Source organism: Mobula hypostoma, chromosome X2 (assembly GCF_963921235.1).
Source record: "Mobula hypostoma chromosome X2, sMobHyp1.1, whole genome shotgun sequence".
NCBI classification, from domain to species: Eukaryota; Metazoa; Chordata; class Chondrichthyes; order Myliobatiformes; family Myliobatidae; genus Mobula; species Mobula hypostoma.
In genome coordinates, this window is record NC_086129.1 from 12,369,540 (window position 1) to 12,397,101 (window position 27,562).

Here is a 27,562-nt window from a genome sequence, read left to right on the forward strand (position 1 = left end):
GAAGAGCACCATAGACAGTATGTATGGGGACTCATTTGAGAAAAGCTCCATGGACAGAAAGGATGGAGACAAATTTTGGATTAACATCATAGACAGAAAGGATGGGGACTCGTTTGGGAAGAGCACTATAGACAGTATGGATGGGGACTACCTTGGGACAAGCTTCATGGACAGAAAGGATGGAGACAAGTTTGGGATTAGCACCATGGATAGAAAGGATGGGAACAAGTTTGGGACTAGCACCATGGACAGTATGGATGGAGACTAGTTTGGGACAAGCAGCACGAACAGAAAGGAGGGAGACTAGTTTGGGATGAGCACCATGGACTGAATGGATGGTAATGAGTTTGGGACAAGCACCATTGACAGAAAGGATGGGTACTAGTTTGGGACTAGCACCATGGACAGTATGGATGGAGACTAGTTTGGGACAAGCTCCATGGATGGTATGGATGGAGACAAGTTTGGGATTAGCACCATGGACAGAACCAATAGGGACTCGTTTGGGACTAGTACCATGGACAGAATGGATGGAGACGAATTTGGGATTAGCACCATGGACGGAATGGATGGGGACTAGTTTGGGAAGAGCACCATGGACACTATGGATGGGGACTAGTTTGGTACAAGCTCCATGAACAGAATGGATGAGGACTAGTTTGGGACTAGCATTGTGGATAGAATGGATGGAAACTCGTTTCGGACTAGCATCATGGACAGTATGGATGGGGACTCATTTGGAACGAGCAATGGACAGAATGGATAGGGACTCATTTGGGACTAATACCGTGGGTGGCATGGATGAGAGGGGCTGAAGAGCCTGTCTCCATGCTGTAATACTCCATGACTCCATGGCAGATCCTCACTCTGTATCGGCAGTAGCTAATCTAAGATATTTCTATTACATCTTTAGTTTCCTTATGACTTATGACTGGCAACATAATTCAGTGCCGACTTTTAAATGGTACATTTATTAAACTAGGGGTTAAGCCAGCATTGCTGGCTTCTGTTAGCAGTAATCTCAATGCGAATTTGGCAGGTTTGCTCATGTGGCTGCTGGGAAAGTCTATTATAACAAATCGCCTGGCTTAACAGCCTGGCAGATTCATTGGAGTCCCATCCTTGTGTTTGCAGCTTTTGCACACGGTATGGTGGCCTAACAGTTAGTGCATTGTTTAGCAGTAATGGTGACCACTGATCAGGGCTCACTTCCTGCCACTGTCGGTGAGGAGTTTGTACGTCCTCCCTGCAGGTTTCCTTCCCCATGTCCCAAAGTCAAACAGGTCAGAGTGAGTGAGATGTGGGTACACTATGTCAGTTCCATAAGAGCGGCAGCACAGAATGACACATTTCACTGTATGTTTTGATGTTTCAATGTTTGTTAATTATGTGCTGTGTCGTACGACGTGGGCGATCATGGTCTTCCCATGACCATGGTTGTTCTTGGCAAATTTTTCTACAGAAGTGATTTGCCATTGGCTTCTTCTGGGCAGTGTCTTTGCAAGACGGGTGACCCCAGGCATTATCAATACTCCTCAGCGGTCGTGTAACCAGGACTTGTTATGTGCACCACCTGCTCCCATGGCTTCACGTGACCTTGATCTGGGGGCTAAGCAGGTGCTACACCTTGCCCGAGGGTGACCTGCAGGCTAGGGGAGGGAAGGAGCGCCTCACACCTCCTTTGGTAGAGACGTATCTCCAACCTGTCACCCAGTGTAAGTATGACAGTTAAAGCTAATCTCTTTGTAACTGGTCAAGCCAGCATCAATGCAAGCAGGACTCTGTTAGTGTTGTGCCAGAATAACTCCTGGTCATTAATCACCGGTCTGGAAATCTCCAAAAATTCTGCAAATGTCAGGCAGTAGTTATTTAATACATGGATAATTATTTTTATAAATATGTGGAACATGCACACACAAAATGCGGGAGGAACTCAACAAGTCAAGCGGCATCTACAGAGGGGAATAAACAGTCAACATTCTGGGCTGAAACCATTCATCAGTACTGGAAAGGAAGGGAGAAGAAGCCTAAATAAGATGGTTGGAGGAGGAGGAGTACAAGCTGGTAGGTGATGGGTGAGACCGGGTGAAGTATGACGCTGGAAGGTGATAGGAGAAAGAAATAAAGGGTTGAAGAAGGAGGAACTGGAGAGGAGAGGAGAGTGGATCATGGGAGAAAGGGAATGAGGAGGGGCACCAGGGGGAGGTGACAGGTAGGTGAGATGAAGAGAAGGGATGAGAGAGGAACCAGAATGGGGAATGGTAAAAAGGAGAATGAGGGAAGGGGGAGAAATTACTGGAAGTTGGAAAATTGATGTTATGCCATCAGATTGGAGGCTACCCAGACAGAATATGAGATGTTGCTCCTGCAACCTGAGTTTGGCCTCATCAAAGTTCAAAATTCAATGTAGATTTATTATCAAAGCATATATACTGTATGTCACCATATACAACCCTGAGATTCATTTCTTGTGGACATACTCAATAAATCTATAGAATAATAACCATAACAGAATCAATGAAAGACCACTCAACGAGGGTGTTCAACCAGAGTGCAGAAAACAACAAACTGTGCAAATACTAAAATAAGAAATAATAATAGTAAATATATAAGCAATAAATATTGAGAACATGAGGTGAAGAGTCCTTCAAAGTGAGTTCATTGCTTGCGGGAACATTTCAATTATGGGGCAAATAAAGTTGAGTGAAGTTATCACCTTTGGTTCAAGAGCCTGATGGTTGTGGGGTAATAACTGTTCCTGAACCCAGTGGTGTGAATCCTGAGGCTCCTGTACCTACTTCCTGATGGCAGCAGTGAGAAGAGAGCATGTCCTTGGTGGTGACGGTCCATGATGATGGATGCTGATTTCCTGTGACAGCATTTTGTGTAGATGTGCTCAGTGGTGGGAAGGGCTTTAAACATGATAGACTGGGCTGTATTCATTATTTTTTGTAGGATTTTCATGGCAGCAGATTTTCATGGACTGACATGTTGGAATGGGAATGTGAAGTTGAATTGAAGCATATAGCTACTGGTAGATCCTCCCTTTTGCAACAAACAGAGTGAAGGTGCACGACAAAGTGGTTCCCCAGTCTACGCCGGGTGTCACAGATATAGAGGGGGCTGCACTGAATAGAATAGATGACCCTGACATACCTGTCGTTGAAGTGTCACCTCACCTAGAAGGACTGTTTGGGGTCCTGAATGTTGTTGAGGGATGAGATATAGGGCCAGGTGCAGCACTTGTCACTTCTTCAGGAATTTCCAGCATTTGTGGAATCTCTTGTGTTTATAAATGTAAGGGATCTTGTGTAAATGCTTGTGTTCCGCAAGGGATACTATAGGGCCACCACGGTAGCATAGTGGTTGCTTGATGCTGTTACAGCTGGGGGTGTTGGAGTTTGGAGTCCAATTCTGGTGACCTCTGTATGAAACTTGTACATTCTCCCCGTGATTATATGTGTGTCCTCTGGGTGCTCCAGTTTCCTCCCACAGTCCAAAGACATACTGATTAGTAATTAACTGGTCCTTGTAAACTGTCCTGTGATTAGGCTAACGTTAAATCTGTGGGTTGCCAGGTGGTGCTGCTCATCTGGCTGGAAGGGTCTAACCCATGCTGTATACATAAAGAAATAAATATATCAGATTGACTGTTTATTAATTTCTATAGATGTTGCATGGCCTACTGAGTTCCTCCACATTTTAAGTGCGTTACCGGATTATAGTGACTTGCCTGGTTCAATTCATCAAACCTGTCACAAGTCCGGAGTTGCTTTCAACTCCATGAGATTTTCAGTTTAGGAGTTGAGATTGCTGGTGTAATCATTAACTGGTAATTAAAATTGGTTTTAGCCATCATTGGTTTGATCTGTTGTCAGATATTTCATTCCGGGCAATTGTCTATTAATGACAACTTTTACTTTTGCTAATAAAACTACAACTCATCTTCCCGGTATTATTTATTTACTTTTTTACTTTTGCACATTGGTTATCAGTTAGTCTTTGTGTGTAGGTTTTTTTCTGATTCTACAGTATTTCTTTGCTCTACTGTGAATGACTGCAAGTAAACAAATCTCAAGGTAGGATGTGATGACATTCTTGATAACAAATTTACTTTAAGCATTGAGCTAATGCTTATTTAATGATAATTACTCCAGCAAAAGGATGCTCAGAGTGTTTTAAAACCTTCTAATGTTTAATCTGCTAAAACCTAAAGAAGGGCCTGAAACATTGACTGTTTATTCATTTCCATTGAAGCTGCCTGACCTGCCGAGTTCCTCCACCATTTTATGTGTGTTGCTTTGGATTTCCAGCATCTGAAGACTTTCTCATGTTTATAACGTTTTAATTCTCTCTCTTACAGCATCCCATACCATGGATCCTTCAGCTGAAGGGGAATTTGTGAGGAAAAAGGGCAGTAGGTCAAAGCGATTTGCATCCATTCCCCGCTTTGTGGAAACCTTAGTGGTGGTGGATGAATCAATGGCTAATTTCCACGGCGATGACCTTAAGCACTACGTCCTCATGTTAATGGCAGTGGCAGCCAGGTTGTACAAGCACCCCAGCATTCTCAACCCGATCAGCATCGTGGTGGTGAAGTTTATGGTCATCAATCATGAAGAGAAGGGCCCCAAAATCTCCAGCAATGCTGCACTCACTCTGAGAAACTTCTGTGTGTGGCAGAAGAAGTTTAACAAGGCCAGCGATAAGAATCCAGAGTACTACGATACGGCAATTCTATTCACAAAACAGGTAAGTGACTTTCAGCACTGCGTTACTCAATGGAGCACATCAAAGTCAATCTCCAGTTCTCTGGTATCTGGTTCTCCATGGAAACATAGTTCTTCCCATGTGAAGATGCGAAATAGTTATGGCCAAACAAAAAAAAACACTTCCATGGGTTCCCAACCTGAGGTCCACGGACACCTTGCTTAATGGTATTGGTCCGCAGTATGAAGAAGTTTGGGAACTCCTGCTTTAGACACACAAGAGTGCTGGAGGAACTCAGCAAGTCAGTCAGCATTTATGGAGGGGAATAAACTGTTAATATTTAGGGTTGAGACTCTTCATCAAGAGCCCTGATGAGGGAGGGAAAGATTTGCTTTGTGGTAGGACTATCTTATGACATTGTTTCTACGTCAGACCTTTAACTCTGCCACCTCTCACCTCCCAGCTTCTTACTTCAACCCCTCCCCCACCACCTACTTTCCCACTCACCTGAACTCACCTATTACCTGCCAGCGTGCACTCCCTCTCCTCACCCCGCCTTCCTATTCTGGCTTCTGTCCCCTTCTTCTCCAGTCCTGATAAAGGGTCTCAGGCCGAAATGTCGAATGGTTGTTCTCCTCCGTAGATGCTGCCTGACCTGCTGAGTTCCTTCAGCATTTTGTGTGTGTTGCTCGAGATTTTTTTAGTATCTTCAGAATCCCTTCTCTTTAGACTACTCTCTGCATTCTGTTTCATCAAGAGTTTTACTTTTCTGCAAAAGGCACTTTGAATTGCATGCTGCGTTACAAAATACATCCAGCCGTGGCTGTTAAGCACTAGTCAAGGATCAAGAATTTCATCACGAATCTGCTGTGGTGTGTTGGCGCAAGTGCAACAAAAATACAGCAACACTTAACAATTATAACTCATCAAGAATTATGTAAAAGTTCGCAGTTGAAGTATGCATATGGATTAAAATGTGCATAAGTACATAACTACCAGCATGTATTTGCAATGCAAGCAGCATTATAAAAAGTGGTTTAAAGTGTTTATATTGAGGTAATAGATAGAGGGGGTGGGGGAGGGGCTTACTAGAATGTTTGATCAGATTAACTGCGGGGTTTGAATAACCCCGTAGTGCTTTAATGTGTAATAAATCATGCTTTAGGGTTCCTTCAGAAAGAGAAGAAAATAAGTAAAACACACATTATATGTAACACTTTTAATTTTGTTTATTCTGACTCAGATCAGAGTGTTACTGCCAAGGCCAGCATTTCTCTGTCATCTCTAATTGCTCCTGAGCTGGTCAGTTACAGTACCGTGCAAAAGTCTTAGGCACATATACTACATAGCTAGGGTGCCTAAAAGTTTTGAACAGTAGTGCTGTAATTTTATGTATTGCACTGTACTGCTGCTTCTGCAAAAAAGAACACAAATTTCATGACATATGTGAGTGATGATAAACCTGATTCTGATATGGGTCTCTATTGTGGACTGAGAGTGGGAAGGGGACAGGGAGAGGGGAATCATGGTTTGGAAAAGGGAGAAGGGAGAGGGGAGGGAGCAGGAAGCACCAGGTAGACATTCTGTAATGATCAATAAACCAATGTTTGGAATCAAATCATCTTGCCTGGTGTCTCAGGGCTGGGTGTATCTGCATTGGCACCACCCCTTGCCTCTGCCACCTGTCCCACACCCCTCCCCTGTATCCTTTGCTCCTGCCAGATTTACAAATTCATTCTCTGCTCCACATTGGCAAATTCAGTACTGTGCAAAAGTCTTAGGCACCGTAGCTATATATATGTATGCTGTAGACTTTAACATGGTACTGTATGTCAGAGGGTAATACAGAGTTAATGACAGAGCTGTGATCCTGAGGTCTGACCAGGTAAATATTCCTTCCCCTGAAGAAGGTTAACTAGTCAGACGGGTTCTATCACTCTCTGATTGTGACATGGCCATCATTACTGAGTCCCCCAGTTGCAGTTGTCGAGATCAAACACATCTCCAGGATCAATGGCATGGAATATTCTGCAGATGCTGGAAATCTTGAGCAGCAAAATCACAAGATGCTGGAGGAACTCAGCAGCTCAGGCAGCACCTATAGAGAGGGATAAACAGTCGATGTTTTGGGTCTCTTCATCAAGACTGGAAAGGAAAGGGAGAAGAAACAAAATGAAGAAAGTGGGGAGGGGGCAGGAGTACAAGCTGGCAATTGATTGGTGAAGTCATGTGAGGGGGAAGGGCACTGGTGAAGGTTTCAGCCCAAAACATCAGCATTTTTGTGTGTGTTCACCAAGGATCAGTGACCCATTTGCATTACAGATCCATTGCTTTCAGCCAACATATGTTATCCAGGATCTTGAGAGTTTCTTCTGTTTGATCCATTCGAGAATAATCAATATTTAAGGATTTCATTGTAGTAATTATTTTGTGTAATAAATGGGAACGGTTATTAGAAAGAGATATTTCTGTCAGCTGAAGACCATAAGACACAGGAGCAGAATTAGGCCATTCAGCCCGTCGAGTCTGCTCTGCCATTCCATCATGGCTGATTTATTATTCCTTCCTGTCTTCTCCTCATAACTTCTGTGCCCTTACTAGTCAAGAACCTATCAAATTTCACCTTAAATATGTCCAATGACGTGGTCTCCACAGTCGTCTGTGGCAATTAATTCCACAGATTCACCAGTCTCTGGCTAAAGAGATTTATCTCTCCATATAACTCAGTTCTATTCTTTTTGTTGTTATGGAGGCGACACATCAGATACAAAAATCTTGGTATGAGCTGGATTAAACTGGTGTTGAATTGGCATCCTCAATCATCATGCAAGGTCATACAGATTTGTTTATGTATGTCAAAGTTTAATGTGACCGAACAGCTCTGTTTCTAAATCACTGGCACGCTCACCCTGAAATTCCTGTCCACATTAACATTATTAAACATTAACTCCTTGTGTCTCCTTGGGTTCACTGATCAAGTGTTTTGATCATTTGGTTATTAACGTCCAGCTTAGATAACTAATTAAATATATACCAGGTCAGGCCTAACTATCAATACTAAACCATACTTTAATCTGATTCAGTCTGGTAATGTTTCAACATGGTAACAAGGATTTGTGTGAAGTGATCCAGCCAACTGAACAGGGATAAGATTGATCATTCTTTGGGCAGGTTTATACACTCAATTACCACATCATTAGGTACCTCCTGTACCCAAAAAAGTGGCCACTGAGTATATACTCATATTCTACTGCTGCTGTAACCCATCCACTTCAAGGTTTGACATGTTTTTCACACAATTCTCTGAAAACTCTAGAGGCTGTTGTGCATGGAAATCCCAAGAGATCGGCAGTTTCTGAGATACTCAAACCACCCCATCTGGCACCAACAATTATTCCATGGCCAAAGTCACTTAGATCACGTTTCTTCCCCATTCTGATGTTTGGTCTGAACAACATCCAGCCTCTTGACCATGTCTGCATTTATGCATTGAGTTACTGCCACATGATTGGCTGATGAAATATTTGCATTAGAAAGCAAGTGTACAGATGTACCCAATAAAGTAACCACTGATTACAAAAAAAAAGATTTCCTTTCTCTGCTCTCTTTCTCCACCTTTAACACTTTCCACCCTCACCAATCCTTCTGGTTCTGGCCCCTCTCTACACAAGCCATTCTTAATTAACCTACACAATGAGTACCAATAGACCTCTCATAGCCGGAAACCTCGATTTGTTTCCTCAGTGCTCATATATGGCTGGACAGCAGTGGTTTTAGTAAGATACACAAAATGCTCCAGGAACTCAGCAGGTCAGGCAGTATCTATGGAGAGGAATAAACAGTCGACATTTCGGGCTGAGACCATTCATCAGTCATAGGCTGTGGAATGCAGGGCTCAGAACAGTGGAAACTTCATTTGCAAAGTGTGTAATTTCAGTCTGTGGAAGCTGGAATTCAAACAATGATATTATTTAAAAAATGTTTAATGCATTAATGTCAAATTCCCCTGTCATGAAAAAGGATATTTTAGCTAGTTTATTTATAATATTATTGCTTCTGTGTATTAGAAGAATGTGATAAGTGCTTTTACTGTGATACATAAATATGGAAATAGTGAGATGGGAACTCAATTTTCCCCTTCTTCCCCCATCTTTTACAATCCCGAAGAAGGGTCTCTGCTCAAAATACTTACTGCCTGTTCTGCCCTGGCACTGAGGACAGCAATGAAGGTCCTTCATCTCTAGCGGTGTTCATCATGCCAGTAGCTTCCTCTCAGTTTTCACTACTGTCAGTCATGCAGGTCCTGGGCGGAGACTTGGCAATCGGTGCACACAGGTGTAGAAGTATTCTTCATTGCTGTTTCTGTAACAGTTCTGTCTGACCAGTCAGGGTTGTTAGCCCTGAAATGGACTGGTGGACCACTCTTAGTCTGGCCTCTACCCTTTAACCTGTTTGGCATGGGTTACCCTAATGAGGGCCAAAGCAGAAAGGCCAGACTCCAGCCAGCATAGCTCTCTGGGCCATTGAGGCACACAAACCTCCAAACCCAATGACAAGGTTGTGGTCGTCTTGGAGGTCCGCTTGAAATATTGACTGTTTATTCCCTTCCATAGATGCAGCCTTACCTGCTGAGTTCCTCCAGCACTTTGTGTGTGATCCTCTGGGTTTCCAGCATCTGCAGAATCTCTGGTGATTTTGTTTTTCTTTCATTCCTTCTCACTTCACTAAACTCCAGCAGATATCAACCAGCCTAGCCTGCCCGCCTGCCAAGGTATTCATCTAATGAACCTACTTTGGACTGTTTCCAATGCATTAACATCCTTCTTTAAATAAGGAGGCCATTACAGTACACAGAAATTCTGCTGCTGGATATAATTATAACACAAGCTCCCTATTTTTATATTCATTCTCCTAAGCAGTAAATTACAACACTCCCTTAGCTTTCCAAGTTACTTGTTTCTGAAGTCACTTGTGAGTCATACCCAGACACTCCTCTAAATCTTTAAGCTCTGCAATCTCTCTTCCCTTTGAAATAGGTCATGGTAGTGTAGCGATGAGCAAGAAGATATTACAGCACAGGGCGTCAGAGTTCGGAGTCCAATTCCGGCGTGCTCTGTAAGAAGTCTGTATGTTCTTCCCATGAGCCTGTGGGTTTTCTCTGGGTGTTCTGGTTTTCTTTTACAGTCCAAAGACATACCAGTCAGTAGGTTAATTGGTCGTTGTAAATTGTCCTGTGATCAGGCTAGGGTTAAATAGTTGGGTTGCTGGGCAGTGCAGCTCATTGGACTGGAAGGGCCTGTTCTGCGCTTTATCTCTAAAATAAAACAAAACTAAAATAAATCTATGCCAGGACCACTAGAGCGAAAAGTTACTTCCTCCAAGCCATCGGGCTGATTAATGCATCCAGCCATTAACCCACTCCATCAACAGTCCATACACATGACCAGTGTCACTTTATGTACTGTACATACAATCAGTCTATCTATATACAGTTACTTGTAAACACTAGAGATTCTGCAGATGCTGGAAATCCAGAGCGGCACACACAAAATGCTGGAGGAACTCAGCAGGTGAGGCAGCATCTATGGAAATGAATAAATTGTCGACATTCTGGGCCAAGACCCTTCATCAGCACAGAAACAACAACAGAACAAAGCTTCTTACTTCATCTCTCCCTCTCACCGCTCCCACCTTCCCCCTCACCTTTTACCTGCCAATGAGTCCAACATCAGAACGAGTCAAGTCTTGGCCTGAAGCATCAACTGTTTTTCACTTACTATAGAAGCAGCCTGACCTGCTGAGCTCCTCCAGCATTTTATGTGTGTACATTGTGTTCTATTGGATTGCTTTTATATTTATATATATTGTGTTCTCTATGTTTATTGTGCTTTCATTGCTGCTGCATCGGATCTGGAGTAACAATCATTTCATTCTCCTTTACACTCGTGTAATGAAGAATGACAATAAACCATCTTGAATCTTGATTCAATATGTTGTTTTCAAATGTAGACCAGCTGGGCAGACCAGTCTCTGTGAGACGAGGCCTAGGACTGAAGGCCCAGAAGCAACCTGCCCTGGGGATGGAGGCTTGTCTGTCTGTCTGTGTGTGATGGGCGTGGAAAAGAGGCTAGTTTTGTCAATTAATTAATTCAGTATGTCCCCATCGATTTTTGCCCAGGTTTTTCAAACAGTTGTTACGATTTAACTACAATTGTTACTCTTGTGTAACATTGCCATATGATAGTTTTATCCTGAGTCCACTCAGGATAGTGGACTTTTTAGACTCCAGGTCATTGCAGTACTTATTGTAAAATGAGGAGAGGGTAGTTGACAACAGCGCAACGCTATTACAGCTCGGCACATTCCGCAGTTCAGAGTACGATCCTGGTGCCATTCCTTAAGGGGTGTCTGTATGTCCTCCCTGTAGAATGAGTGGGTTTTCCCCAACTGCTCCAATTTCCTCCCTCAGACCAAAGATGTACTGCGTTGGTTAATTGGTCATCGTAAATTGTCCCATGATTTGGTTAGGGTTAATCGGGTTTGTCGGGGGGGGGGAACGGGTGCTGGGCAGCGAGGCTCGAAGTGTCAGAAGTGTTTACTTCACGCTATATCGCTAAATAAATAAAGAAATAAATCCCATTCAATCGAGAGTAGTGCACGGGAAAATGTAAAGACTCAAAGAGAGGGTTGAGAAATCACACTTTGGAATTTGCTAAAGTGACGACTTCAAAGTGAAGTTGGATACCCTTGATCTGAATTTATAGTGGGAGTCTTAGAGCTCAGCAGACCACTTAGGAGGTGCAGTGCAGATGAGCTTCTTATCTGAAGAGCGGACTAACACATGGGCAGCAATAGAAACTTAACTCAGCATTCTGTTACTGCTTTTCCGTTGCACCACCTCCACATACTTATGTCTTGATATCCATTCAAGTGGCGCAGAAAACTGAAGTTTTTCACTCTATCTCGATACATGTGACAATAATAAACCACCTCAAGTTCAGGAATTTGAACAATCAATTAACAGGGTTAGAAAGAGAGTATTAGTCCTGATGAAGGATCTTGGCCCGAAACATCAACTGTTTACTCTTTTCCATAGATGCTGCCTGACCTACTGAGTTCCTTCAGCGTGCTGTGTGTGTTGCTTTGGATTTCCAGCATCTGCAGATGTTCTCTTGTTTCTGATTAGTTACAATATGACATTTTGAATGTACATGGATAAAAGGTAGCCTTGATGATTCCTTCACTCAAGTAACAATCCTGGTCCATACAGGGGCAACAATTTTCTGAATAGTTAAGGCAGTTGTTACAATATATTTTAAAGTTTGAAATAAATTTATGTCACTGTATACAACGCTGAGATCCACTTTCTTGTGGGCATACACAATAAATCCATAATAAAATAATAACTATAATAGAATCAATGAAAGATCACACCAACTTGGGTGTTTAATCAGTGTGCAAAAGACAGAAAATGGTGCAAATGCAAAAGGGAAGAAACAATAATAATGATAAATAAACAATTAATATCAAAAACATGAGATGAAGAGTCCTTGAAAGTGTGTCTATAGGTTGTGGGGACATTTCAGTGATGGAGGCAAATGAAGTTATTCTCACTGGTTCAAGAGCCTGATGGTTGAGGGGTAATAACTGTTTCTGAACCTGGTGGTGTGGGTCCTGCGGCTCCTGTACCTCCTTCCTGATGGTTGAGGGGTAATGACTGTTCCTGAACCTGGTGGTGTGAGTCCTGAGGCTCCTGTACCTTCACCCTGATGGTTGAGGGGTAATGACTGTTCCTGAACCTGGTGGTGTGGGACCTGAGACTCCTGTACCTTCTTCCTGATGGTTGAGGGGTAATGACTGTTCCTGAACCTGGTGGTGTGAGTCCTGAGGCTCCTGTACCTTCTTCCTGATGGTTGAGGGGTAATGACTGTTCCTGAACCTGGTGGTGTGAGTCCTGAGGCCCCCATACCTTCTTCCTGATGGCAGCGGCAAGAAGAGATCATGACGGGGTTGTGGGGGTCCCTGATGATGGATACTGCTTTCCTGCGACAATGTTTTATGTAGATGTGCTCGATGGTGGGGAGAGCTTTGCCTGTGATGGGACTGGGCCACTCAAGGGCATTGGTGTTTCCATTCCAGGCTTTATCGAAGATGACAGTAACCCTAATACTTAAGTAGTTGGTGGATGTAGGTCATCGTGTTAAATGATCTGATGCAGTTAGACTTTAATCTTGGCACGCATCACTGGCAAGTCTGAAATTAATTGTGCATCTCTGATTAGTCTCGGACTGAGTGCTTTGCTGTGCTATAAAAACAATTATTTTGGTTAGTATAATGTCAGAAAGATTAAGCAATCTAAATTCTTCCTTACTTAATTATAAAATCCATGCTTTTTTCCTGATGTCCAAGTGCATACAAGCCATTTGTAAATTCATTGCTGATTATTTGAACAGTGAAATTAAAATCAAGATCCCACGTTCTCATACTAATTGTACATCAGGACTTACTGAAAAATCTTCCAGAAATAATATAATGGTTGTAAAGCATCAGCAACGAACTGACTCCACAACCTCACTGTCGAGGACTCTACCACACAGGTTCTCAGTATTATTTATTCATTTATTTATTATTTGTTTTTATTTGTATTTGCACAGTTCATCTTCTTTTGCATACTGGTTGTTTGTCTTGTTTGTGTGTGTTTTTTCATTGATCTTATTGTATTTCTATGTATATACAAATGAATCTCAGGGTACGATATGCTGACGTATATAGAACTAGGCAAAAGCCTTAGGCACAAATATATAGCTAGGGTGCCTAAGACTTTTGCACGGTACTGTATTTGTCAATATAGAGTAGAGAGCAAGTTTGTAAATCTGGCGGGAGCAAAGGATGTTGGGGATGGTGAGGGTGCAGTTCCATGGGAGGGGTGTGGGACAGGTGGCAGAGAAGGAATGCCAGGGGGTGTGGTGGGTGGACGGTACAGACACACACAGCTCTGAGACACCAGGCAAGGTGATTTGAGTCCAAACAATTGGTTTATTGGTCATTACAGAATGTCTCTCTGGTGTTTCCCACTCCCTCCCCTCTCCCTTCCCCTTTTCCCAACCATGATTCCCCTCTCCCTGCCCCCTTCCCACTCTCAGTCCACAATAGGGACCCATATCAGAATCAGGTTTATTATCACTCACATATGTCATGAAATTTGTGTTTATTTGCAGCAGTACAGTGCAATACATAAAATTACTATAGTACTGTGCAAAAGTCTTAGGCACACCATGTGCTTTTGAATTTTCCTCAGTACTGTATGTAATTTGATAATAAATTTACTTTGAACTTTGAATTGCAAAATCCTAATGCTTAACTGGGAGTCAGTGCTGTCCAATGACCCTAACATCTCTGTCCATACATGTTGCTGGATATGCCTTTAATTATTTTAGGCTGAGCTATGCTATAGAAATATACCTCAACTGAATCAAATAGATTGGTACAAGATAGTTGATACAAGGTTTTAAAGAGATTAGCTTTATTTTTCATTTGTACATCAAAAACTTCAAAACATGTAATAAAATGCACTTGCCTGTGTCAATGACCAATATGGTCCAAGATGTGCTGGGGGCAGCCCGCAAGAGTCACCTTGCTTCTGGTGCCAACATAACATGCCCGCAGCTTAGTAATCGTAACCCATATGTTTTTGGAATGTTGGAGGAAACCCACATGATCACGGGAAGAACGCACAAACTCCTTACGGACAGTAGTGGAAATTGAACCTTGATTTTACAGCTGGCGCTGAAAAGCATTGTGCTAACTGCTACACTATGGTGCTGCCCCATGGGCATTATGGATTAAGAAGATGTAATTCCTCACAAGCTCTGCCATTAACTGTGATCACTTAATTTTGTAAATCACTACGAGTATCTTCCTCTGATAAAGTATCATTTTTGTGCTGAATCCTTCTTGCTTTTTAATAACTTAGGACTGTTGGTTTTACCTTTACATTGTGGGTAGGGAATACTGTATTATTATTTAAGATATTTTTCCTTAGAAGTTTCGCAAATAAAGTAAATTTGTGGAATTACTACTATTCATATAAAATCTTCAGTCAGATTGGGAAATTTTGCACTGAAAGGCAATTAATAGATCCCACAAAATGCTTTTTGTTTTCTAATGATTTGATTTACAATATAATTTCTAGTAGTGAGGTTGATTGACATCTTCACTTGCTAATGCACCCACCACCACCACGACTTCATCATTTACTTTATGGACATATAATCAATGTATGTATACAGTACAAGCTATCTTATGAATTCATATTTCTTTTGTTTTTTAAGTTATTCTGTTTTTATCTTATTGTATGTTTTCTTCAGAGTCATAGTCTCATAGAGAAGTACAGCACAGAAACAGGCACTTCGGGCCATCTATTCCATGCTGAACCATTTACTCTGCCTACTCCCATTGACCTGCACTGGGAGCATAGCCCTCCATACCCTGACCATCCATGTACCTATCCAAACTTCCCTTAAATGTTGAAATTGAGCTTGCATGCACCACTTGCTCTGGCAGCTCGTTCTACACTCTCACAACCTTCTGAGTGAAGAAATTTCCCCTCATGTTCCCCTTAAACTTTTCATCTTTCACCCTTAAACCATGACCTCTGGCTGTAATTCCACTCAACCTTAGTGGATCCAATTGTGTTGCATTGGATCCGGAGTAAAAATTGTTTTTTTTATACTTGATTAAATTAGTGCAAAAATAGGATCTGATTTTCTTTATTCAACATCTCAAATAGCGGCTGCTCTCTTATGTCTGATGTCTTCCTGCTTTCTTTCTAGTTGTGAAGAAGGGTCTCTTTTTCGCAGGTGCTGCCTGGCCTGCTGAGTTCTTCCAGCACTTTGCATGTGTTTCAAGCCACATAAAATGTTAGGTCACAGAGTCTTGCCATCTATCTATTAGTAGAGATATTAAACCCGTGTTCTTAAATACGAAGACTTGAACAAGCATTAATCTTGCTTAGTGCCTGGAATGAGGCACTTAAGATGCTGACGTAAAATCGGAACAGAATTGTCACAATGAGTAAAGCAGTGAAAACACCAGTGAAATTCATCCAATGGGTGCACTGTGTTCTTTCTGTGTAGCCAGAGGTTCCAACGTCTTATATGGGAATAACAGTGTGATAGTCTTTGGCAGTAAGATGGAAATGTCTTTGTTTATTTCTGTCTTGGCCTCTCTCATCTCCATTTCTCAGTTCTCCTCACACATTGGAATGATCAAGAAAAAAACACACAGTTCTACTGTATCTAAAAGAGTTTTCAGGTCAGACTATAGCAACTTTCAAAGTTCTCCACGCAATCAATTACTTTAAGAGATTGATGTCATTTGTCAGGGGGGCACAGTAGCATAGTGACTAATGTAATGCTATATAGCGTCATCGATTGAGGTTCAGTTCCTGCTGAAGGAGTTTGTACCTAATCCTTATGACTGTGTGGGTTTCTTCTGGGTGCTCCAGTTTCCTCCCACATTCCAATGATGTACGGATGAAAGATTTGTCACATGTTAGAATCAGAATCAGGTTTCATATCACTTGCATATGTTGTGAAATTTGTTGATTTTGCACAGCAGTCCATTGCAATACATGATAACAGAGAGAAAAAGAAAACTGTGAAATACAGTAAATATATATATATTAGTTAAATAAGTAGTGCAAAAACAGAAATTTTTTTTAAAAAGTAGTGAGCTAATGTCCATTCAGAATTCTGATGGCGGAGGGGAAGAGGCCGTTCCTGAATTGACCTGGGTGATCGGTGTCCTTAATGACAGATGCTGCCTTTCTGAGGCACCGCTCCTTGAAGATGTCCTGGATGTTATGGGGCTAGTGCTCACGATGGAGCTGACTAAGTTTACAACCCTCTGCAGCTTATTTCCATCCTGTGCCGTACCACCCTCCCCCAACCCCAATACCAGACGATGATGCAGCCAGTTAGAACGCACATCAAATTATACTGCGAAGTACGTTGCTTATGCCAAATCAAATCAGCAAGGATTGTGCTGGGCAAACCACAGGTGTTGCCACACCTCTGGCACCAACAAGGAATGCCTACAACATACTAAACCTAATCATTTGTTCTTGGAACGTGGGTCGAAACCAGAGCACCTGAGAGGAACCCACGCAGTCATGGGGAGAATGTAAAAGATGCTTGCGGACAGCTGTGGGAATTGTACCCTCATCTTACAGCCTGACCTGTAGAGCAATGCACTAACTACGACACCATGGGTTAGCAAAGGTCAGTAAGTTGCGGACATGTTATGTTGGCACCGGAATCATGGCAACGCTTGTGGGCTGTCCCCATCATATCCTCGGACGATGTTTGTCATTGACACAAAAGATGCATTTCACTGCATGTTTTGATGTACATGTGGCAAAAAAAGCAAATTCTAAATCTTATTTTAAAAATCTAAATTGGAGAATCAATGTGTGGTGGCTAGATTCCTATAAGAGCTCAATAGAAAATGGTATCTGTTCCAGGGGATGGAAGCTGTACAACCATACCCCAGGTTTAAACCAGCCGCTGAGATCTTCTGTTGCTTTGGAGCTGGAGGACTGGCAGATGTACAGTTTCACCACCTGGACTGCAGGATTCTGTCCTCCGCACATAGGCTCACTATCGTCTTGTGACCAGGTTTTGGACCTCCTTAATGAATTGTTGCCCAATTGAAGGGCACGCGAATACACAGCTGGAAAACTCATCACTGGCATGGTATTATTAGTGAATTTATGGTTTACAACCTGGTTTATGTTGAGATAGTTTTGCAAGTGCTCATAGAGTCCAGAGACATAGGGCACCACAGCACAGGAAAATATCCTTCAGTCCATCTAGTCCATGCCAAAGTATTAACCTGCCTGGTTCCATTGACCCACAGCAGGACCACAGCCTTCCATTCCCCTCCCATCCATGTACATATGCAAACTTCTCATAAATGTTGAAATCGAACACACATCCAGCACTGCTGCTGGCAGCTCATTCTACACACTCACCCACCCCTTTGGCTTGGCCAATTCAGTACTCAACATCTTGTCCAACAAGTAAAATCCATCATTGGAAGGAACTTCAACTTATAACTGGTCCAAACAAAACTTGGAATGGAGTTAAATTCTTTCTGCTAGATTGCCATATTGGAAATCAGACTTAGTTGACTTCAACACTTTTGTGTAATTTAAGATTGAATTGAGTTCTACATCTTGATCCAAAAGACTAACCACAGCTACCACATACTCGTGCCTACACTGCACCAGAATATGTGGATTCCAGATTGTCCTCTACAGATATCTGAGGACCCACCAATAGACAACCCTTTAGGAGAACATTTTACTCAACTCAAGTGCTTATTTATTTATTATTATTATTTTCGTTTTCTTTTGTATTTTCAGTTTGTTGTCTTTTGTATATTCGCTGTTTGTCTGTCCTGTTGGATGAGGTCTTGCATTGATTCTATTGTGTTTCATGGATTTACTGTGAATGTCCAGCAACAAAATTAAATCTCAGGGTTTTTTATGGTGACATATACAGTGTCTTGTCTTGAAAAAGTATTAAGCCTCCAACCCTTTGTTCATATTAATGAGTATTACAACCAGGTATTTTGATCATTTTTATCTGTGAATCATGTGCTCCATTTTTCACAGTAGAGCTTAAAAAATAGGGAAAATTACACAGCATGAAAATCTAAAAATTCAAAAATTAAAATGTCAGCAGTTCAAAACTATTTATCCCTCTTTGTTCAGTACTTAGTTGAATCACCTCTTGCAGCTATTACAGCCAGTAGTCTTTTTGGATTAGCTTTGCAAATGTGTTGGAGCAACACTTGTCCATTCTTCCTTACAAAATTGCTCAAGCTGTACCAGGTTAGTTGGAGGGTGGCGATGGACAGCAATCCAGAGATTGATCAGGTTAAGGTCCGGACTCTGACTGGGCCACTCAAGGACTTCAATTTTCTTCATTTGAAGCCACTCCATGGTTGCTCTGGCAGTGTGCTTTGTGTCGTTGTCCTGCTGAAAGATAAACTTCCTCCCCAGTTTACCCTTTCTGGCAGAGGCTAGTAGGGTTTTTTTTTATCAAGGATCTCTCTACATCTCTCCCATCAATTCTGACATGATTTCCAGTCCCTGCTGTTGAAGAGCATCTCCATAGTAGGGATGGTGTTACCCGGCTGATGTACAGTGTTAGATTTAGATAGATTATGAGAACACTCAGTCCTCTTTTATTGTCATTTAGAAATGCGTACATGCATTAAGAAGTGATACAATGTTTCTCCGGAGTGATACCACAGAAAACAGGACAAACCAAAGACTAACACTGACAGAACCACATAATTATAACATATAGTTACAGCAGTGCAAAACAATACCGTAATTTGATAAAGAACAGACCATGGGCACGGTAAAAAAAAGTCTCCAGTCCCCGAGTCGATCGACTCCCGAGTCTCCGATAGCAGGTGGCAAAAGGGAGAAACTCCCTGCCATAAACCTCCAGGCACCGTCAACTTGCCGATGCCTTAGAAGCAGCCAATCACAGCCGACATTGAGTACGTCCATCCAAAAACTTCGAGCCTCCGTCCAGCCCCTCTGATACAGCCTCCTGAGTGCCACCCTCTGCCGAGCGCCTTCGACCTAGCCCTGGCCACTGAAACAAGCAAAGCCAAGGATTCGGGGCCTTCTGCTCCGGAGATTCCGGTTACCACACGGTAGCAGCGGCAGTGAAGCGAGCATTTCAGAAGTTTTCCAGATGTTCCTCTGTACTCTCACGTCTGTCTCCATCAAATCAGAATTGTGCACGGTTCCCTACATGACAGATTACAGATATCGTTCACCAGAGAGGCTGCGCGCACTGCTGTCGCGTCGCCATCTTCTCCTCCTCCACACATACCACTTAGTTTTGAGGCCAAGAAGTTCCGAGTCTCATCCGACGACAAGACCTTCCACATCTTTACAGTATCTAAGTGACTCTTTGCAAAGTCTTTAAGTCAAAGATATGCTTTTTTAATGGTGCATGTGGTGTAAATCTAATATTGTCCATCAGCCATATGGATGTTAGAAAATTTGAGGGTCATGTAGGAGGGAAGGGTTAGATTAGAGTAGTTTAAAAGATTGGCACAGCATCATGGGTCATAGGGCCTGTACTATGCTGGGGTGTTCTGTGCAATATATTCTATTTGCGTGGGATGCTACAACGGAAAAGCTCTCAAATGTTACCATAAGCACTTAAAGGGCACTGTGGTCTCAGGATTTTGTGCTGGAAAATCAGTTTCAAAACTTTTTTAAGATTTCATTTCCAATCTGAATAAAGACCATAGAAAGCTTACTTTTGTAAGAGGGCAGACTCTGAGCTTGTGAAGAGGGGGAGAGATTGGTATCTATTGGACAAACACTCTCTGGAGCCACACTGAGCCCCACCTCTCAGTGATTTCCCCATCCAGCTCTTATTTCCCTTCGCAGGACCCTGGGATGAGGTGATCTGTTATCATTGAAGTTTTAAGGCAGGCATATCCATCCAGTAATGATCAGATCCATGTGTCAGTGATCCATCTTCTGTTGTACCTCATTCCCAGTTGATGACTCAGCTGTGAATGTGAATTTTTACCTCCTCGGTCTTGCAGCTGTTCTAAATCAAATCACTGAAAGGGATCACTTACACTGCAGGACACGGTATGAAGCAAAGATTCACTAGGTGTGTAAACCATTAAAACAGTAATTCTTGCTAAGCTTTTGGCCTCTTCTACCATTACCAACTTCAGTGTGCTGAAACTACACTTACAAACTATTCATCAGAAGGCAGAAATAAGTTCATGGCATCTGGGTTAGTGTCAGATTTAAATGTGACCCGAACAGACTTGACAAGATATACCAGTGTCAAAGGACAGCCATTCTGAAAATCACTTGATGCCCATCTGTAGGCATTCCCAACCTGGGAACCACAGACCCCTCGGTTAATGGCAGGGGTCCATGGAATTCAAAAGGGTGGGAACCCCTGTACTAGAATATTATGAACAAAGTTCAAAGTAAGTTTAATATCCAAGCATGTATATGTCACTAAATACTACCTTGAGATTCATTTTCTGGTGGGCATTTACAGCAAAACAAAGAAATACAATAGAATCAACAAAAACTACACACAGAGACTGACAAGTAACCGATGTGCAAAAGAAGACTATCTGTACAAAAAAACAAATAATAATGATAATAATAAACAATTTAATAAATACATAAATAATACTGAGATGAGTTGTAGAGTCCGTAGTTTGTGGTGAGTGAAGTTATCCACTCTGGTTCAGGAGTCTGATGGTTGAAGGGTAACAACTATTCCTGAACCTGTTGGTGTGGAACTCGAGGCTCCTGTACCTCTGTACTGAGGGTTGCTTAATTCTTCTCACAAGTGTTTCCTCTATTAAGTAACGCAGGTAGCTGTGAATGGGGAAGAGGATTTAATGTGCCAGTGGTGGATATCACTGCTGGTTGTTTTGAGAATGTTTCACTCCAGCATGTATGGTAGGCTGGGAGAAATGTGGATGTGTATTGGTGCTGTTGTGGATGGTGCAGAAAAGGCTGTGTTTTCATCACTGAGGGTGAAAGGAGCTTCACGCTCCCTGCAGGGAAGTAAAGATGAAAGATCTCAAAGATTACCTTTATTTGTCACATGCACATCAAAACATCGAAACATACAGTGAAATGCATCGTTTGCCTCAAAGACCAACAAAGTCTGAGGATGTGGTGGGAACATCTCACTACTGGCACCAACATAACACGGCCACATCATACTAATGCTAATCCATATGTTTTTGGGGTGCGGGAGGAAAGCGGAGCACCCGAGGAAACCCACGTGGTCACAGGGAGGGTAGAGGGCAGATGGTTAAGGAAAGAAAGGCTCCCCAAATAATCAACTAAATATATTGGATCCACAAGTGAGTGAGTGAATGTATGTGTTTGCTTTCAAAAGCTGACAAATTTAGATTCATGTGCAAGCCAGTTTCAAAGAATTTGACAGATGAATCATTCAAATTTATGTTGCATTGGCATTTACATTTAGATGTGGAAAGTCATCCAGTTTCTAACTGATATGGAAAAATATATTGCTATGCTTGCATATCACCATGAAACAATTTCAGCTTTCAGTTTGGAGTGGCAATCAAAGACCCATCTCCGAGAAACTAAAACAACCACTGCATGCTGTCAGTTCTTTGGCCTGCAAACACAACATATAAGAGGCATATACAAAATGTCAGAAGAACTTTCCTTTCTTTATCCCCTCCATAGATGCTGCCTGACCTGCTGAGTTCCTCCAGCATTTTGTGCGTGGCTCCAGATTTCCAGTATCTGCAGAATCTCCAGTGTATATGTGAGAGGCATAAATCTATGCAGTGCCACAACATGCACTGTGACTGCTTAATAACCAGCCTTTAAATTCTTGCAAGAATGCTTCCTCCCTGGCTGGATCTAGCTCTTCAGCATTCAGCTGGCAAGTACACTTTGGTGACTTGTTAAAGAAAATTACTTGGAAATAAAGTTTTGATTAGAGAAAAAAAACTTACCATATGTCGGCTAACCTCCCAGTTGTGACATTTACAATAAAATGAAAACATATGTAACCTCCTGGCAAGGACAAACTCCATGCTGAATGATTTAAGCAGGCATTAGCTTGACAGATGTGAGTTTAGTATTTGGACAGCATACACCTTGAGTTAAAAATCTTATGTGATTTTGCATCAGCAGTAAGACATTTTTTTTGTTAATTTTACAATTAACAACGTGCATACTCAGCACACCAGAAACTTTGAAACGTGGACATTGTTTAATGGTTTATTTTAGAACATAGAACAGTACAGCACAGTATGGGCTATTTGGCCCATGATATTGGCCCATCAATATAAAGACAGATTCAGATTTATTTATCATATGCTCAATGAAACATACAGTGAAGTGCATTGCTGTGTTAACAACCAATACACTTAAGGATGTGCAGGGGTCAGTCTGGAGCAACATGGAGCAGAGAGCGCAAACGAGAAAATCTGCAGATGCTGCGGTCCTGCTAAAGCGTTTCGGCCTGAAACAGCGACTGTACTTTTTCCCATAGATGCTGCCTGGCCTGCTGAGTTCCTCCAGCATTTTGTGTGTGGAGCAGAAAGTGAGTTTGTAAAGCTGGCAGGAGCAAAGAATGTTGGGAATGGCGAGGGTGGAGCGCCACAGGAGGGGTTTGGGACAAGTGGACAAGTGGCAGAGAATGAGTACTCGGGGGGGGGGTGGGCGGCGGCATGGCTTGGGTACAGACACACCCAGCCCTAAGACACCAGCCAAGGTGATTTGATTCCGAACAATTGGTTAATTGATCATTACAGAATGTCTCACTGGTACCTCCCAACTCCCTCCCCTCTCCTTTTCCCCAAACCATGATTCCCTTCTCCCTGTCTCCTTCCCTCTCAGTCCACTATGGAGACCCATATCAGAATCAGGTTTATCATCGCTCACATATCATGATTTTTAAAAAAAATTTTGCAGCAGCAGTACAGTGCAATACATAAAATTATGACAAAACTATTCAAAAGTCTTTGGCACCCTCGCTATATACATGTGCCTAAGACTTCTGCTCAGTATGGTGGTGTGACCACAATGTTTTACAGAAGAAGAAACAAATACAACGACAACAGAGCAGCAGCAACGGAACAGCAAAACAAGCCCTGTTCGTCATTCCCGCCCATGCACACAAACAGTCCTCCAGCTCCAAGGGAGGCTGTCTCTGTCCTCCATCCCTCATCACACAGGACATGCCCTGTTCTCATTGCTACTATGAGAATGGAGCTGCAGAAGCCTGAAGGCTCACAGTGATTCAGGAGCAGCTTCTTCCCTTCTGCCATCCGATTTCTGAATGGACTTTGAACCCATGACCACAACCTCACTACTTTTAAAAAAAATCTTTACACTACTTATTTAACTAGCTATTTAATATATACTTACTGTAACTCCGGTTTCCCCCCCTATATTATGTATTGCATTGTACTGCTGCTGCAAAGCTAACAGATTTCTTGACATACGCCAGTGATGTTAAACCCGATTCTGATTCCAACCTCCAGAGGACTTGCAGACTGCACGGTCAATCTAAGCCCCCTGTCCTACACAGTCCATGACTCTCCATCTTTCTTACATCCATGTACCTGTGTAAAAGTCTGTTAAATGTCCCCATTGTATCTGCCTCTACCATCACCCCTGGCAGCACTCTCACACACAAGAGTGGTGGGTGCCTGGAAAAAAGTGCTGTCATCTCCCATAAAATTTTAATAGTTCGACTTTTCATTTCCGGTTAATGCTTCAGTTGCTGATAACTTTGTGAAGACTGTACGTTTTATTTACTTCCAGGACTTGTGTGGTGCTCAGACCTGTGACACACTAGGAATGGCAGATGTGGGGACAATGTGTGACCCAAAGCGAAGTTGCTCTGTTATAGAAGATGATGGTCTCCCATCAGCCTTCACCACTGCTCATGAACTGGGTAAGCGCTAAACTGCAGCCCTTTAGACTTGGCATTTTAACTCCTAGTTTCTTTCAGTTCTCTGCATTTTAATCAGAGCAGAGCAATCTCAGATTGTTGGCTGTCCCTCAGAACGCACAGTGCCAGTGAAAACTGCGTGGGAGAGAGTTTTCAAGTGGAAAAACCATTACACTAGGGCAGTTCCATTCTCTCGGCCTCAGAAATCAGGGCCCAATGGTACGAGTAATCTTCACAAACTGGAGTCTTCACTGGTTGCAGTGGTTGGCCATGACTCCTTCTGTGCCTTGTCAGGCCCTTTGGTCTCCAGGAAGTGTTGCAGGACCGCCTTCTTGGCCATTGGATCTCACGGTTGACCTCATCCGCCCAGTCCGCTGGAGCTGACTTCACATGCTAGGACAGGCATGTTCCTCTCTCACCGGGGTACGAGGCCTGCTGACTTAATAATTGGGTTAATGTAATATTGGTTTACCCACCTGTTGAAGCGGTGTACCAGGGTGTGGCTGCTGTCATATGCAAACAGGTACTTCGCGGCACAGGCGACAGCTCAGTGTCTGGTGGGGACCAAAAATGAGCCAGCGACCCGAGAATGGACACAAGCCCCTTCACCAGAGGTGCTACCCCTCCCTGGACACCCCAATCTCAGAGATGACACTCATGTAAAATACAACCAAGTGTAAGTACGTTTGGATATGGCCCAAGCGCGGAGCGAGAGACACTGAAGCAGGTTGATAGTTCACTGACTTTAATGCGAACACAGTTAGAGGGAAAAGAAAACAAATGCTAGGCCAAACAGAACTGTTAACTAAAACTCTCAAATAGAAAATGCAGCCTACACTGCGGCTGGAAAGAACTACTAAAATATAAAACGAATACCGCTAGTCTTCAGAGTCAGTTGACTCGACAGTCCAATTTCTCAGGCAAGGCCGAATGCAAACAGGCAGCGAAACGTTGCTGTGCTAATCTCAAGTCTCGACAAGCGCTACAACAAAAAGAATGGAGTTAATACCATCACAATGAAATAATTAGCTGACATGTGCATATTCACAAGCGCAATTGCCGTATCTGCCGCACTGCTGAATCCGTGGTTGTGACAGTACCCCCGCACCCCCCCAGTAGGCCTGTGTCCGCTGGGTGTCCTGATGAGCAACTTGTCCAAAATGTCCTTCACCGGGATCCAAGTGCGTTCTTCAGGACCGTACCTTTCCAGTCTACAAGGTACCGGATCTTACCACGTACCCGGCGAGATGCCAGGAGGCACTGCACCGTATAGACAAGGGAACCATCTACCAAGCGGGGAGGAAGGGTGACTGGGGCCAGGGGAGAGGTAGTAACCAGCTTGAGCTGGGAAACATGAAATACTGGGTCGATCTTCAGCAATGTTGGTAAATGCAATCTATACGAGACCTTGTTAACAGTTTTTTTCCGCTACAAACGGTCCCGCGTAGCGCAGTGCCAATTTGCGGCTTGACTTTCAGGGGAAGGTCCCTTGATGCCAACCAGACCTCTTCACCTGGTTTGAATAGTCTTACCTGTCGGTGGAGCCGATCAGCCTGCTGGGCATGTTGTTTCTGGGCACACAGCAGAGAAGCTCTGGCTCTCTCCAGGTGTGCTTGTAGCACTGGATCAGCTGTTCATCAGCAGGAACTCCTACATCAGTCTCCTGATCAGGGAAGAGTGGTGGCTGGAATCCTTTATGGCATTCAAAGGGAGACATACCTGTGGAGGATGACTGGAGTTTATTGTGGGCGATCTCTGCCCGAACCAATTGGGAGCTCCAGGGTGTGGGGATGCCAGCGCAGGGTTGTCTCCAACTCCTGGTTCACTCCCAGTCTGGCCATTGGATTGGGGGCTGGAAACCACTCGATGGGGCAAGTATATAGCCCAAAAAATGACACCTTGTCTTTATGGAACTCATTTTTCGGGCTTGTCGTACAGTTTATTTTCGAGGAGCCGTCTGAGAACTCTTCGGATATGCTGGATGCGTTTCTGATGAGAGTGGGAAACAGACAAACAAGTCAACTAAATACACAAACCCATTCAACAGGTCCCTGAGCACATCGTTAACCAAGGCCTGGAATACAGTTGGCCAGATCAAAAGGCATCATCAGGTATTTAGAGGTGTTGAAAGCCACCTTCCATTCATCCCCTTCTCTTATGCGGATCAGATTGTAGGCATTGCGCAGATAAATTTTGGAAACATGGTTGCTCCCTGGAGATGTTCAAATGCAGACACCAGCAGGGGAGGAGGGTAGCGGTTCTTCACAGTGATGTTCAGGGGGCGATAATTGATGCAGGGACAAAGCTTGCCATCTTTCTTGCTCACTACAAAGAAGGCCCCTCCTGCCAGTGAGGTTGACAGATGGATAAACCCCATGCTCAATGCCTTCTTGATGTATTCCTCCATGGCCACCGTTTCAGGACGAGAGAGGGAAAAGAGCCGGCCCCGGGGAGGACTAGTACCAGGTAGGAGGTCTACAGCGCAGTCGTATGGCTGGTGTGGGGGCAGGGTGGTGGCCTTTCTTTTACTGAAAACCTCAAGGAGATCCACATATTCAGCCGAAATCCCAGACAGGCCTACATCCTTAGCAGACACAGGAGGGGATTCATGGAACGGAGTTTGAGCTGGACCCAGACAGGTAGAGAGGCACGCCGGTCCCCACTCTTGGAGCACCTTCAGAGACCAATTGATCCATGGGTTATGTTGGGATAACCAGGGGAGACCAAGTACCAGTGGCAGTTCAGGTGAATTAACCAGATAGAAAGATATTTCTTCATGATGGTTGCCTTCGAGCACCAGTTGGAGGGGCTGGGTGGAAAGGTGAATCTGGCCGGTGCCCAGAGGTCGACCGTCCAGCGCCTTGACGTTGATCTTTACTCTTAATTTCTGAGTTGGAATTCCCCATCTTTGAGCGAGAGAGATGTCCACTAGATTCCCGGCTGCACCGGAGTCAATAAACGCTTTAAATTCATGGGTCTGAGACCTCCACGACAAGGAAGCTGCGAGCATTACAGAATCAGGGGAAGCTGACTGAAGAGAGAACCGACCCATCAGGATTCCCCTCCCTGCTGACGGGTTTTCTCTTTTACCGGACACTTGGAACATGCCGCCCGGAAGTGTCCTGGATCACTGCAACAGAGGCAGGAACTTGTTCTCCAGCGCTGCTCCCATTCCTCCTGAGACAGGCGCATGCGCCCCACTTGCATAGGCTCCTCCGTGGGCTGGGTGCTGGGTGGTGAGGGAGGGAGAGAGGATGAGGAAAGACGGTGATCAGACAGCGCATAGGAAGTTTGAACCTTTCTTTCCCTGCACCACTCAGTCACCC

The 27,562-nt window shown here is 43.4% G+C and overlaps 1 protein-coding gene across 1 annotated transcript in view; it reads left to right on the top strand.

Annotated features, from left to right (window-relative positions):
• Positions 1-27,562, top strand: part of LOC134341040 (A disintegrin and metalloproteinase with thrombospondin motifs 15-like) — a 57,786-nt gene that overhangs the window by 4,670 nt on the left and 25,554 nt on the right. Inside the window, exons 2-3 of the mRNA XM_063038786.1 lie at positions 4,364-4,752; positions 24,107-24,239. Coding sequence (XP_062894856.1) covers positions 4,364-4,752; positions 24,107-24,239 — 522 coding nt within the window. The remainder of the gene's footprint in view (positions 1-4,363; positions 4,753-24,106; positions 24,240-27,562) is intronic.